This window comes from Equus przewalskii, chromosome 20 (assembly GCF_037783145.1).
Source record: "Equus przewalskii isolate Varuska chromosome 20, EquPr2, whole genome shotgun sequence".
NCBI lineage: Eukaryota > Metazoa > Chordata > Mammalia > Perissodactyla > Equidae > Equus > Equus przewalskii.
This window is the reverse complement of record NC_091850.1, coordinates 11,683,450-11,697,174: the sequence shown is the minus strand read 5'-3', so window position 1 is coordinate 11,697,174 and position 13,725 is coordinate 11,683,450. Positions and strand designations below refer to the sequence as shown.

General features: G+C 47.8%; 1 protein-coding gene across 1 annotated transcript in view; it reads left to right on the top strand.

Annotated features, from left to right (window-relative positions):
• The first annotated feature begins 2,766 nt into the window (after positions 1-2,766).
• Positions 2,767-13,725, top strand: part of ZSWIM6 (zinc finger SWIM-type containing 6) — a 184,986-nt gene continuing 174,027 nt past the window's right edge. Inside the window, exon 1 of the mRNA XM_070587511.1 lies at positions 2,767-3,455. Within this exon, the coding sequence (XP_070443612.1) occupies positions 2,801-3,455 (655 nt within the window). The 5' untranslated portion in view covers positions 2,767-2,800. The remainder of the gene's footprint in view (positions 3,456-13,725) is intronic.

Genomic DNA, 13,725 nt, shown 5'->3' with positions numbered 1-13,725 from the left:
CACCATCAGAATTGTCTTGCAGGAGGCACAGCAGCTGGGTGGAGGAGGAAAGGTTATGCAGACACGCCAGCAAGGAGGCTCTGCAGAGTGCAGAGGAGGGCTAATTGACTGAGAAGCCAGACGGGCTGGGATAGACAACACAGCTGGTAAACCTATATGGGAGTTGCTGAGCTGGAAATGTAGAAGGGACAAGAGAGCGTCAGGGAAACCAGAGGGAGGAGGACAGTTCAAGAGGCAGAGAGTGGTCTCAGTGTAAGATACTGCAGAGAGGGAACGCTGCGTCAGGCTGAGCTAGTGGCTCTGAATTTGTCTTTGAATTAGAAAGCTAAACTAAATCCTTCCAATGTAGGATGATGTCTTAAATCTGGTCTCTTTGGTTCATTACAAAATGGAGGTCTCTAAACCTTAGGCACCTCCAAAGCTGTCTATTTTCCTGTTCCATATGAATTAATTTCTTCCACTAACATTTCATATGACCCTGAATGAGTCACTTACCCTGTCTGGGGGCACCAGTTTTGTCATCTTTAACTTTCCAGTTCAGCGATTCTGTGTGCATATGTGTATGAAAATGTTTGGTAATCTACACAATAATATACAATCTAAGTCCTATCATGACTGTATTTGAGGCTAAAATAGAGCCCAAATTATATTTTCCTTTTTGACTGACTTTCTTCTATCACCTATGTTTTTTAAAAAATTAAAAATTTTTATTTTTTAAGAGATCCAAAAATGGAACAACTAGAGGAAAGAGCCTTCCCTGTGCCATTTGCCCGTAAAGATATTCTTCCAGTGTTCTGCCCAGGCCTTTTCCTAAGCACTGAGGAGGTGCCCAGAAAAATACAAAGCGGATATACAAAAACATAATGTCATCAAAATTTTCCTAACAACTAAGGAAGCTATGGAAAGTCTGCCAGCGTCCCGTCTCCCGGGGACCTGCAGCCCGGGGCTTGGTAAAGCCTGAGGAGGGGAAGAGCCAAGACGTGGAGCTCGAGGTCTCCTGGGCCTCGGCCCTGAGTGGGCGATTTTCTTTAAAACTCGGAAGCGCTCTATCCCTTTAAATCCAGGCAAAGACGCAGGGCAGGTGGGTATCAGCCAATAACCTTAAAAGATGCGAAAGTGTCAAAGGAGATATGGTTTACCTTCCACAATAGCGCCAGTATCAGTAACACGATTTACAGTAAACACAGAAGGTGAGGCAAAGAGTAAGGATGTCCCTAACGAGGTAATTAAGTCTGTGGCTAGGACCTAGATTTGCCCTAGCTCTGTGAAGTGCGAAGAACAATGTCCGCAGGGTTCCCGGTTCAGCCCAGGACTTGCTTCCTCGCCTTCGCCGGCGCCCTCGCACCAGCGAGCTGCGCTCTTCGCTCGCTCTCGCCCGCCGCCCCCGACGCTGCCTTTCCCCAGGAGGAAGGGCGACGGGGCGCCGCTAGGACGGCGGACAGCGCCGCGCGCGTCCCGAGTGCCCGGGCTCCCTGCTCCCCGGCGCCCGGGGCCGAGCCGGGCCGCAGACCTAAGTGCGCACGGAGCGCGCTCGCAGCCGCCGAGCGGCCCGGCGCGCCGTCTGCAGCCGGCTGGGAGAGCAAGCGCGCCGTGGGGTGTGTGCGCACGCTCCCGCGGCGTGTGTACTCACAAAGGTGTGTTTGCTAAATCCACTGCCCGGGTGTACCCTCCGCCCCAAGCGGGAGCACCCCGAGCGGCAGCGCCCCGGGCCTGGAGCAGGGTCTCGGCGGCGCGGCCGCGGGGGCGACCAGGGCCGGTTCAAGTTCCCCAGCTCCGCGCCGGCAGCCGAGCCGGCTTCCTCGCCCGCGGGGCTGCGGGGGCGCGAGGGCGGGGCTGCCGCGCCGGCTCGGGACGCGCGTAGCACAGCTGCGGGGCAGGTTCCGAGCGCTCTGCGCGTTTTCGGACGCTGGCCGGGACGGAGGAGTCGCAGGGCTCGGGCTGGGTGAGCTGCAGCGGAGCTGGCGCTCTTCTTCCCCACCCGGGTCTGCAAAAGTGAACTGGAAAACAGCCGCCGAGCGCAGCCTCCTCTGTGGTCCCCGGCGCCGCAGCACCGGCTGGCGGTGGGGGGAGCTCCCCCGGGCTGGTGGAGGGGAAGCCGGCAGCCAGGCGGCCTCGGCCGCACCTCCTCCGCCTTCCTCTCCACCCCGGTCCCCCGGGCTCCACTCCGCATTTCTTTGTTTTGAAAGCGCCTCCTCCGCCCAGAGGCTTTTCCCCCGGCGGGCAGACTCTGATGGGGGGTGGGGCATCGGCCCGCGGGCCCCGCCCCCCATTTAGCCCGGACCCCTCCCCCTTGCTCACCTCCCAGCTCCTCTGCCCTCCCGGCTGCGACCCACGAGGCGCGTCCACACTTGCCGGACTTCAAAGAGAGGCAGGGAATTGGAGGGGGAAGTGAGGAGGCAGGGGGCGCAGAGACCCACCCACCTTAGGCCAGGCCCAGCGGCCCGCCCCCTCCCGCGGGAACCCCGCCTGAGCCCCGCCCCCGGCGTCACAGCAGCCTGACATTCTCACAACCCATCGGGCAGCCAACCCCGCCGCCCCCGCTACCCCCGTGTCCACCGAGTGCTCTATTTATGTTTCAGCCCAGTGATTTGCATAGGCCCCGCCCCTGGCCCCAGGTCCCCCTATCGGTGCCCCGCCTCGGCCTCGACGTCACGACTGAGGCCCCACCTCTTGTGCCCATAGAAGGAGCGGCGGACCCTAGATGGCAGCGTGGCGTCGCGGCGGCGTGTGCGTGTCGCGCTTCCTTGTGCCGTTTATAGGGTCCCGGCACTTCCGCTGTCGGGTTAGAAGCGGCGCGGTCATGGCGGAGCGCGGACAGCAGCCTCCTCCCGCGAAACGGCTCTGCTGCCGGCCGGGCGGCGGCGGCGGCGGCGGGGGCAGCAGCGGCGGTGGAGGACCGGGTGGCGGCTATAGCTCTGCCTGTCGGCCGGGCCCGCGGGCGGGCGGTGCGGCGGCGGCGGCGTGCGGGGGCGGCGCGGCGCTGGGGCTGCTGCCGCCGGGCAAGACCCAGAGCCCCGAGTCGCTGCTGGACATCGCGGCGCGCAAGGTGGCGGAGAAGTGGCCGTTCCAGCGCGTGGAGGAGCGCTTCGAGCGCATCCCGGAGCCGGTGCAGCGCCGCATCGTCTACTGGTCCTTCCCCCGCAGCGAGCGGGAGATCTGCATGTATTCGTCCTTCAACACCGGCGGCGGCGCCGCGGGCGGCCCCGGCGACGACAGCGGCGGCCCCGGCGGCGCGGGCGGCGGCGCGGGCGGCGCGGGCGGCGGCGGCTCCTCGTCCTCGCCGGCCGCCACCTCGGCCGCCGCCGCCGCCGCCGCCGCCGCCGCCGCCGCTGGGGCCGGGGCCCCGTCGGTGGGGGCCGCCGGGTCGGCGGACGGCGGCGACGAGACACGGCTGCCCTTCCGCCGGGGCATCGCGCTGCTGGAGAGCGGCTGCGTCGACAACGTCTTGCAAGTCGGTGAGTCACGGGGCAGCCGTGGGGTCGTCTGTCCGTCCGTCCGTCCGTCGGTCAGTCCGTCCCTGGGGGGGGGCCGCCCCCTCCTCTTCCCTTCCCGCCGGCAGCCCCTTTGCCCGGCGAGCGTCCGCACCCCGGCTCGGTGCCCTCAGCGGCCCGGACGGTCCTCCCGAGCGGAGCGCCCGTTTCCTCCCCGCCCCTCCCCGCTCCCTGTCTCCCCGGACGGGCCAGCGCGAGTGGGAAATGAATCAGCAGGACGCGCCCCACCGCGGGGTCGGCGGGGTGGGTGTCGGTGCCCCCGGCCCGCTGCGATCCCCGCCCTCCTCCCGGGAAGCACGTCCTGGAGGGCTGTTCGCCTGTTTGGGGGGTGGCTGTGGACAAAGGCGCGGGCGGCCGGCCGGCTCCGGCGGAGGGTGTGTGTGGCGGGGCCGTGCGGGGCGGGGGAGGGGGCGCGGGCGCACAGACAATGCCGGCCGGGGCCGAGCCGGCGGCCGGGCCGCGCTCTGCGCTCTTCCTCCTCTAGCCCCTTGTCTGTCGCTCGTCTTCTTTCTTTCTCCTCCCCCCACCCCCTCGATTTGAGGGGAGGGGAATACATTCTGATGCCGCTCGGCGGCCGCTCCTCTCGGGCTTCGACGGGCTTCCGCCGCGGCGCGCCGGGGTCGCTGCGGCGTCTGGTCTGGCCCAGGCGAGCTCCGCCGGCCACCCCGGGAATTCAGTGTCTTTTATCCTGCGCGCCTCCCCGGGCTCGGAGCAGCGCAGGAGGGAGGTGCGGGCTGGTCCCCTCTCCGGAGGGACCGCTCCCCGGAGGACGCCCTCGAATTAGAGGGCGCGAGCCCGGGAAGGAGCGGCGGGCGCTTCCCCTTGCTGCGGGGCGCGGCGGGCCCGGGGGCTGCCGCCGCCGGAGTTTGGTGCGTCGGGCGGCCGGTGGTCGTGCCAGGGCGCGGCGCGGGGGCTGTTGCGGGCTCTGCGCTCCCGGCCGGCGGCCGCGGGCGCTCGGGGCGGAGGGGCTCCCGGCCGCTCCCGCGTCCCTCCGGGGCGGCCGCCGGCAGCCGGGCACGACCCCGCACTTTGTTCTCGTTTTCAGGTTTATTTGTGCCCCTTTCAGTTTTCTGTCACCCCCCGAAAAGGGGAAAGCAAACAAAAGAGTCTCTTTATTTCTTTTCAGGGCTTGTAAAGTAAAAGATATTTGACAAAGGCGAGAGAAGGACTTGTGACTTAAAGTCGCACAGCCCTCCTTTCTCTGACAGACCATGAGAGTTTTCTCAAATACGGAGTTTAAAAGCTTTGCCTGGCCTCCCCCCACCCCCCAGTGGTTTTTTTCCGGCTAGATATCTTTTTCAGCGTAGCGACGGGGATGTTTGAGCTGGACTGAAAGGAACAATGCTATAGTGAAACTCCCCTCTCCCCATATTTTTCTCCTGATTGCCCATTGCATATCCTCCCCCCGCCCCATGTTGCTGTCTACTTCAAATTGTCGTGGTGAACACGGACCTAATGAATGGGGAGACGTTTGGAAGCGTCACTGTCTCTGATTTTTAATTTAATCTTTTCTTTCTGTAGTCAGTTCCTTTTATCCTTCTCTTTGGGAGTCGGGAGGGGGTCTGGAGAGGGGCCCCAAAAGAGAATTAAGACTTGTTTAAATCCTATCTGGTTAATTTGAATTCTCATGCAGCCTGCAAACGTGATTTTCTGCCTGGTCATTTGTTTCCAAAGGCAGCCCCCAGTGTTGCCTTTGCTAGGTTCGGTACCCTTTCCATATGTCTAGAGGGGCGTTCACTTTTGAGGCTCTCCATCAGTCCTTTTTTAAAAAAAAATCACATTAACGTTCTTTAAAGTTATACCTTTTTTTTTTCTTGTTTCCTGCTGGGTTGAGACGGACTGAAGCACATCTATGGTTTCTCAGTATAACAAACTAGAGTTTGTGAATTTTTATGGCTTGGCTGGCAATGTTGAATTTTTTTTCTTTCCTTCTGTGCTTGACTCTGCTTGTAAGCAATGAGGAATGACAGGAGAGCACATAGGGAGGGTTTCTTGGCTGATTGCATTTAAGCCAGGAATTCACTGTGAAAATAAAGCCAAGGGGCGATAAATAAAAGATGCAATCTTCTCTAGGAGACAGACACACAGCGTGGGCTTTGCCTGCTTTCATCAGTGAAGAGTCCTGGGTGAGTTGTAAAAGAAAATAGTAACTTTTTGAATAATCCCCAAAGGGGAAGGAGCCCGCTGAGTGGAGTTGGCAGTGGTTGATGTGAAGTAGTGTGATGCCTCTCGTATAGTTTGAAGAGTTGACCACCCCTTCGGAAACACTTACGTACGTGCTAAACAAGTGCTGTGCAAATTGTGGAAAATATTCTTTTTTCCTCTCTTGAGTACTGCCAATTTCCTTAACTTCCAAGTTGCATTACTTGTTGTGCCAGTCAGCTTGGAGATGGAAGGTTGTTAAATGCTTGGCAGCTGGCACTGGGAGATAGACACTTTTGACCAGGATTTTTTTTCCTTGATGGAGAATGGAGAGAGTGGCTAGATTAACCGTCTAATTTAGCACTAAGTGGTGGTTCGAATTGGTATACTAGCTCAGGAGGCTTATTTTACAATTTTGTGATTTGAGGTAGAACTCTGTTTTGCTTCAGGATCTGAAATGGAAAAGAACAGAATACTATGTTGATAGCATCATAAGAAATTTTCTGGTATTGCAAAATTATGAGTTTGTTTGTACAGGAAGTATTCATTGACTTTTGTAGAGATGACTAAATTATAGCTACAATAGGGAAAATCGAGTTGTTGGACTTTGTATTTACCCTGTTGAAGGTTAAGGATTGAGTGGTAGACAGTTGGGACTAATCAGAAATTAAACATACTTGCTAGTTATTATTTTTCAACTGTTAGATTTTAAGAAGAAATTTGGGGCCGCCCCGTGGTCGAGTGGTTGAGTTCACACGCTCTGCTTTGGTGGCCCAGGGTTTCGCAGGTTCGGATCCTGGGCACAGACCTAGCACCGCTCATCAGGCCACGCTTAGGCGCCATCCCACATAGCACAACCAGAAGGACCTACAGCTAGAATATGCAATTATGAATGGGGAGTTTTGGGGAGAAGAAGAAGGAAAAGAAGAAAAAAAGATTGGCAACAGATGTTAGCTCAGGTGCCAATCTTAAAAAAAAAAAGAAATTTAAAGGGGAAAAAAATGAAATTTTTGGTGTAGTAGTTGTAAGCAATATTAATTGGTGCAGAACTGTCCATCAGTTGATTATAGGAAGTTTTAGAGAAAGCATAGTTGGCTTAATTTTGTTAAATAGTGATATAGTGGAAGGGAGCTATGGCTGAAGGTATTTGTATGTAAATAATATTGACTATCATTTAAGTAATGATTTAGAAGTCACATAAAAAAATTTCCCCAAAATTTTGCCTAGGAAAGAGCTTCCTTAATATGACTTGTAACTCTAATTATAAAAGAGAAGACATAAGTTAAAAAAAAAAATCTAAAGATCTCTATAGAACTGAAAACATTATAAACTGAGTTGAACAGCTAACTGGGGCAAATATTTGCAGCATGTTTCACCAGAGGCTGACAGAGAACTCTTGAAAATTGTTAAAAGAACAACAAAAAAAGAGATTAATAACCCAGTAAAAAAATAGGCAACATATTTCACAAAGAAATGCAAATGATTATAAACTTACTCATCTTCACTCTTACATAAAGAGGCACAAGTAAAAATGACATGCCATTTTCATCTACCACATTGGTGAATGCTAAAAAGATGGGTAGACAGTAGCCAGAGTTGGGGAGGCGGGAGAAGAGGATGCTGCCTCTCTTGCTACTGGCACGATCTTTTTGTGTCATTTCCAGGCACTATCCTGTAGATAGATTGATGTTAGTGCCCAGAGGTGTTCTTTACAGTGAGTGATGCCTTTGCACTGTGGTTTGCAATACTGCAAAGCAGGAATCAACCTAAATTTCTGTCAGAAGGGAACTGGTTAAGAAGTACTCGATGGAATATTATGCAACCATAAAAAAGTGAAGTAGATTTATGTCTACCGACAAGAAAAAGTGACCAGAATATTTCATTTAAAAACAAGTAAATTGTTCATATAGTGTGCTGCAATTTCTGTTTGAAACAAAAAAGAGACTTGTATATAGATGCATAAAAATGTCTAGAAGGCTACACAAACACCCATTGAATAGTGGGTATCTTTGGAGAAGGGCAGTCAAGTATTCGAATGGGCAGGGTTTTAGGGGGAATTTTACTTTTTCATTTTATGCTTATTTTATGATTGGATATTTCTTAAAACTAGAAGCATATATTTTTGTAATAAAAAATCTTAGACAAATTATCTTTCTGATTTTAACTTATGTATATGTATTTGTGTGTGTGTGTGTGTGTCTCCCCTTTCTGAAGACCTGGTGTACGTTGAAATTTTTTTTTGTTTTGAAACACGCAGTTTCCTTATTTGTGACTAAATCATTTTGAAAGCTAGAAATGTTTAAACAAATACTGGGGTTTTGTCTTTTGCATGAGAAGGAAGGAGAGTTTTAAAAGGAGTTGCTTTTTTTTTTTTTTTAGGGGATGGCAAGGCAGTGAAAGGGGTTCGTTATTAGAATTAAAATGGATAAAAGTTTTAATAAACTAACTTGTTGAAGGCTAATTTGTTGGCCTTTCTTTGAATATTTTGGTTTTCTTCAAAGACCAGGGATTATTATCTACATATGTATATATACAGATGTGATTCTAAATGTACTTTCAGAATTGGGTGTTTTGTTTACTGATAATAGTGCGTTTCATTGAATGCATTTTCAAGATGAAAGTAATAATACAGAACAATTTTGATTCAGATCCTACACTTTTTCTGTCTTTTGATTAAAGGGAAAGTACACAAAAGAAGAAATTTTAAAACTAGTTTATGTATTTTTTATTCTTCTTGTTCTTTCTGAGCTGAGATTTTTGATTTGCTTACAACTGAATTTTGAAAGTATCTGCGTACCTCGGATGTGCTCAGCATTGATCTGAGGGAAGTTTTCAATTTTAGGTGAGGAAGCTTGGAATTTGCTACGTTACTTCGTTCTCTGATGGTTAGTATTGGTCCAGTGAGGAAATCTGAAGTGTTCAGGAGACAGAATACTTTTTGTAGCCAAAAGATTTCAACAGTACTGGAAGGTAGAATTGCAGACTGGGGTGAAACAAACATTTCTACTGTTGGTTCAGTCTTTAATTTCTTGCCACACAGTTGTATTCTGAGTACGTCCTCGGCGTGAAGAGGAAAAGGCCATCCTCATATTTTATTTCAACTGTGCGTTGAATTTCGCCCTTTTTGCAGATGCGAGACTTTGATGCCTTTTCTTTTGAAAACATCAGGATGCCTGTGGAACATGTCCTTTAATAGAAGAATTATTGTAATTAATTGAGCAATTCAAGCCGTTATTGTCTTAAGTGTGTCCTGGCTGATTTTTAAGATGTTTATCCTGGGCCTCTTTTCGTTTCACAATGGGTAATCAGTTGCTATCAATTCTGACTCTAAATGCTTCATCTGGAAAGATGCAGGCGAGCATATCTTTTCTGCTCACACTTACATTAAGAGTTTAGTTAAGAATGTGTGATTTCAGCTAGTACTATGTTCAGTGAACAGGATGGCAGTGGAGGAATGGCTGATGTTTTCTTTTAAGAAAGTTGTCCCTTTTAGAAATTACACAATTGGATCTGTACTAATTCCGCATACTTACATGCTTTATATTTTTGTGTTAGAAAATCAGTTTTCTTAAGTGATACAAAATGAATGTGATATTTTATGTTTGGAAGCTCGCTTACATTTACATGTGATAAAACAAACTCATGTCGTGTTAGAAAGTTTTATAGGGGCAGTCATTCGACTTGAACTTCTATTGACCTTCAACTGTTATATTTAAGAGGACAAATATCCCAGAAAAGAAAGCAGATTATAGGTAAGTATAAACATCTTAGAATCAAAGCAGATTATAGGCAGCCTTTTTAAATGGAAATGAACTACAGAGAACCCGCACACCATTTTTAGTTACCTTTCAAATTACTATGATAAAATTTCAAGAACTGTGCTTTCTCACCACCAAAAAACCTTAATTTAATTTTCTTGGTTTATTAATTTTTGACATATGTAAATGTTTGGGGATTACTGTAAATTAGAAAACCGTAGCCATTTCCTCCTTTAAATGAATGGGAAGACTCTCCATCTTCTGAGAAATCAGTATCAAATGATAATTTGGAGAAAAATGTTGCATAGTCTTGTCCTATGAAAAGAGCCTCTTGTTTCTCAGTCCTAGCCAGAGTCTCAAAAGTAAAGTGTGTTTAGTTAGATTTGTTTAGAAAACCTGAATACCTTTCCAGTTTTTGCTTTTAGTGCCCTGTGTTCTGCTAAGAATATGCTTTGTACATGGTTTTCAGTTCTTTAAAACTGGGATGCTTCCTTTATTTTTTTCATCTAGAAAATGTAGCTAAAGCAAGCTTTGGAGAGGATGCAGTGTAAAATTTGCTTTTTCGTTTTGAACTTAAAGATTGACTTTCAGCTGATACTAAGTGGACTGTGTTGCTGAAGTATGCTAAGTGTTTTATATTTGTGGAATTCTTAGATAACTAGTTTTGTGTAAGCTAATCTGTACATATATTTACATATATTTATGTATTTGTAACTACCTTATGTTCACAAGTGAGCCACAAAAGTAGACAAGTGAACCCAGGTGTCATTTGAGTATTATTACCCCAAGCATATTCCAGTGACCTCTGTGTACAGATAAGCTCTGTTCCATTTCTTCTTTTTTTTAAAAAATATTTGTACCTGAGCTAACATCTGTTGCCAATCTTCTTTTTTCTTCTTCTTCTTCTCTCCGAAGAGGTACGTAGTTGTATATTCTAGTTGTGAGTGCCTCTGGTTGTGCTATGTGGGACGCTGCCTCAGTGTGGCCTGATGAGTGGTGCCGTGTCCACGCCCAGGATCCGAACTGTCAAAACCCTGGGCGCCGAAGTGGAGTGTGCGAAGCCAACCACTCGGCCATGGGGCTGGCCCTCTCCATTTCTTCTTCTTTTTTTTTTTTTAAGATTTTATTTTTCCTTTTTCTCCCGAAGCACCCCCGGTACATAGTTGTGTATTTTTAGTTGTGGGTCCTTCCAGCTGTGGCACGTGGGACGCCACCCCAGCATGGCCCGATGAGTGGTGCCATGTCCTCGCCCAGGATTTGAACCGGCGAAACCTTGGGCCGCCAAAGCGGAGTGTGCAAACCCAACCACTCGGTCACGGGGCCGGCCCCTCCATTTCTTCTTAAAATATGATAACATGGGCCAGCCTGGTGGCATAGTGGTTAAGTTCACATGCTCCAATTCGGCGGCCTGGGGTTTGTGGGTTCAGATCCCTGGCGTGGACCTCCATACCACTCATCAAGATATGCTGTTGGTGGCTTCCCATATGCAAAATAGAGGAAGATTGGCATAGATGTTAGCTGAGGGCCAGTCTTCCTCACCAAAAAACAGAAACAAAAAACGCTAACGAATGAGAAGCTGTTTTTATAACATACTCTTGCATGATAGCTATTATCTACTTGTAGAGCTATGGGGAGTTTAGAGATGAAAAGATAACATATCATTTCCAGCTTCCCCCATTTTGCTGATGAGACAGCTGAGGCCCAGACATGTTGAGTAATTTGTCCAGAGAAGCGTAGTAAATTGCAAAGTTAAACATTGAGTCTCTGTTTTTCCACTGCTCGGGCTGCCTCTTAATTTGCTGGAAATGTTTGATAAGTCTCAGAAAAATATCAGAAATCAGAATAAGAATATTCTTGAATGGAAATTGACTGGACTGTTGACTAACATTTTAGTGAATATTATAAAAGTATTTCTAGATAGCATTTTTGTTTCAGGCCAGATTCTAATGGCTTCAGTTGAGCAATGATTCTAGCATGCTAAATACATAAAACATTTGTGGACATTTGGAAATTGTACAGATGTTCTAAGATGAGATTAAAGTTCAGGAAAAGTTAGTTATGATTGCTAACTGTAGGGAATTATATTACACACATGTAATAAAGAATTTACTGGAAGTTTAGAGTGCTTATGCAGAACAACAAAAGTTAATACCCAGTAAGAAATTTGACTGTTCTGAATTTAGCTTATTTATGAAAACTTAGCCAGTAGTGTATTTGACCTGTTTTTGTACGTTTTTCATTGTCCCCCATCCTCATCGCCAGAAAAGAATATGTACATAACCCCGAGATACACTTCTTTCACGTAATTGATGTGGCCTCAGAACTTTAGTGACCTAACTGACTTTTTAAAGACCTTTTGTATGGTTTGGGGTGTTTCTTCACTGAGCTGAAGGTGATTTACGGGGAGCCTCTTACTACTGTCGCAACAACATTTACTCATAGTAATAGTAATAACAGCAGTTAATGCTTTTAGCACTTGCCCATGTTCCAGATACTGTTCAAGGCACTTCGTATTTTTTAACAGCCCTGTGAGGTAGGTATTCTTATTATTCTCATTTTACAGATAAGAAAACTGGAGCATGGGAAAAGAGGGCAAGGAACTTTCTCCCAAGGTCACACAGGCTGGTAAATGATGGAGCTAGACACAGCCTCTCTGGCTGGGAGTCTTACCCTCTGAGTAATACTGCCTGTGATGCATCATCATTAACTGTTCTAGAAGGTTCATCTTTAGGTTTATAGTCTATTGCTACTTTCTAGAGTGACTTTCACAGTGGCCAGAATTTTAAATTCTGATCATAGCTCTGATTTTTAATGTGTATTTTTAAAATTTGACTTGAAAAAATACGTTTTAAAAACGCATTTTATGAATGAATTTTAGCTTTGGAGGATGGTTATGTGGGTGATTTTGATCATCTTCAATCAAATGTCTTCTGTTTCTGTTTTGTTTTGTTTCTTTTTGCAGGGGAAGGTTCACCCTAAGCTAACATCTGTTGCCAGACTTCCCCCTCCCGCCTCCCCCCGCAATCCCCAGTATGTAGTTGTGTGTGGTTGTAAGTTCTGGTTCTTCTGTGTGACCCGCCGCCACAGCATGGCTACTGACAGACAAGTGGTGTGGTTCTGTGCCCGGACACCGAAGCTGGGCTGCTGAAGTGGAGCGTGCTGAACTTTAACCACTTAGGCCATCAGGGCTGGCTCTTCCATCCGATGTTTTCAACTTTTGAAAGAAGAATAACTTGTAGGTTAGATCTAATTTTGGTATGTATGCAGTAAAGATAACCTCTCCAAGTATATTTAAGAAATTATATATTTATCTCATTTTAAGGCCCTTTTTAAATGTTATGATTAAAAATTATGCTATCTCCTGTTGTTGGTAAAAAGATTTAATATTCTTTGAAGGAGATGGTTTGTTGGAAGGATGTTAATTGGAAGGATACAGTAGAACCTGTCAGTACATTTAAATTCTTACTAAGTGAATAAGCTGATCGGGTAAATTGGAAGCTCATTTAATGAATTAATGTACTTAAAATTCAGGCGACTCACTGCCTGATCTTGCCTTATTTAACAGTCTGTCTGTTTACTTAAAGCATTTTTCACGGTTAGATCTCTAATGTTGTCAGATCTCTAATGTTGGACAGTATTGCACAAAAAATATGCATAAGAAGATGGCGTGTGGAATGAATCCACAGAAGCAAGATTTAAATTCTCTTACATCATTACATAAGTATAATTTAGGATGCTGTATGTGCCATGTTGTCCCTATTAAATATTTGCCGACAGTGACCAGCAGCTTTATAAGTGCAGTATGATGTTTTGGAGTTTCCGCATGGAGGGCAGGGCCCGGAGCCACTGGCAGTGCTGCTCTTGGTCCTCCTTGGTAAAGACCCATGCAGGTTGGAGGCAGTGCTGTGTTTGGTTACGCTGAACCTTTGCTCCTGCTCCCACTTTAGGTTAACTCATTTCTGCAAAGATGATGGTTATAGTTTTTATAAATATTTGTCATAAAATAAGCTCCTGAAACTTAAATACCAGAAATTTGTAATCTGATTGTTGTATGTGAGTGAGGACTTTTTTTCGTATGTTTTCCCTATTTCTTTAGGACTTTGTTTCTTTAGCATTCTTTTCCTTTTTGAGGAAGATCAGCCCTGAGCTCACTACTGCCAATCCTCCTCTTTTTGCTGAGGAAGACTGGCCCTGAGCTGACATCCGTGCTCATCTTCCTCTGCTTTATACGTGGGACGCCTACTACAGCATGGCTTGCCAAGCGGTGCCATGTCCGCACCTGGGATCTGAACCAGCGAACCCCGGGCGCCGAGAAGCGGAATGTGCGAACTTAA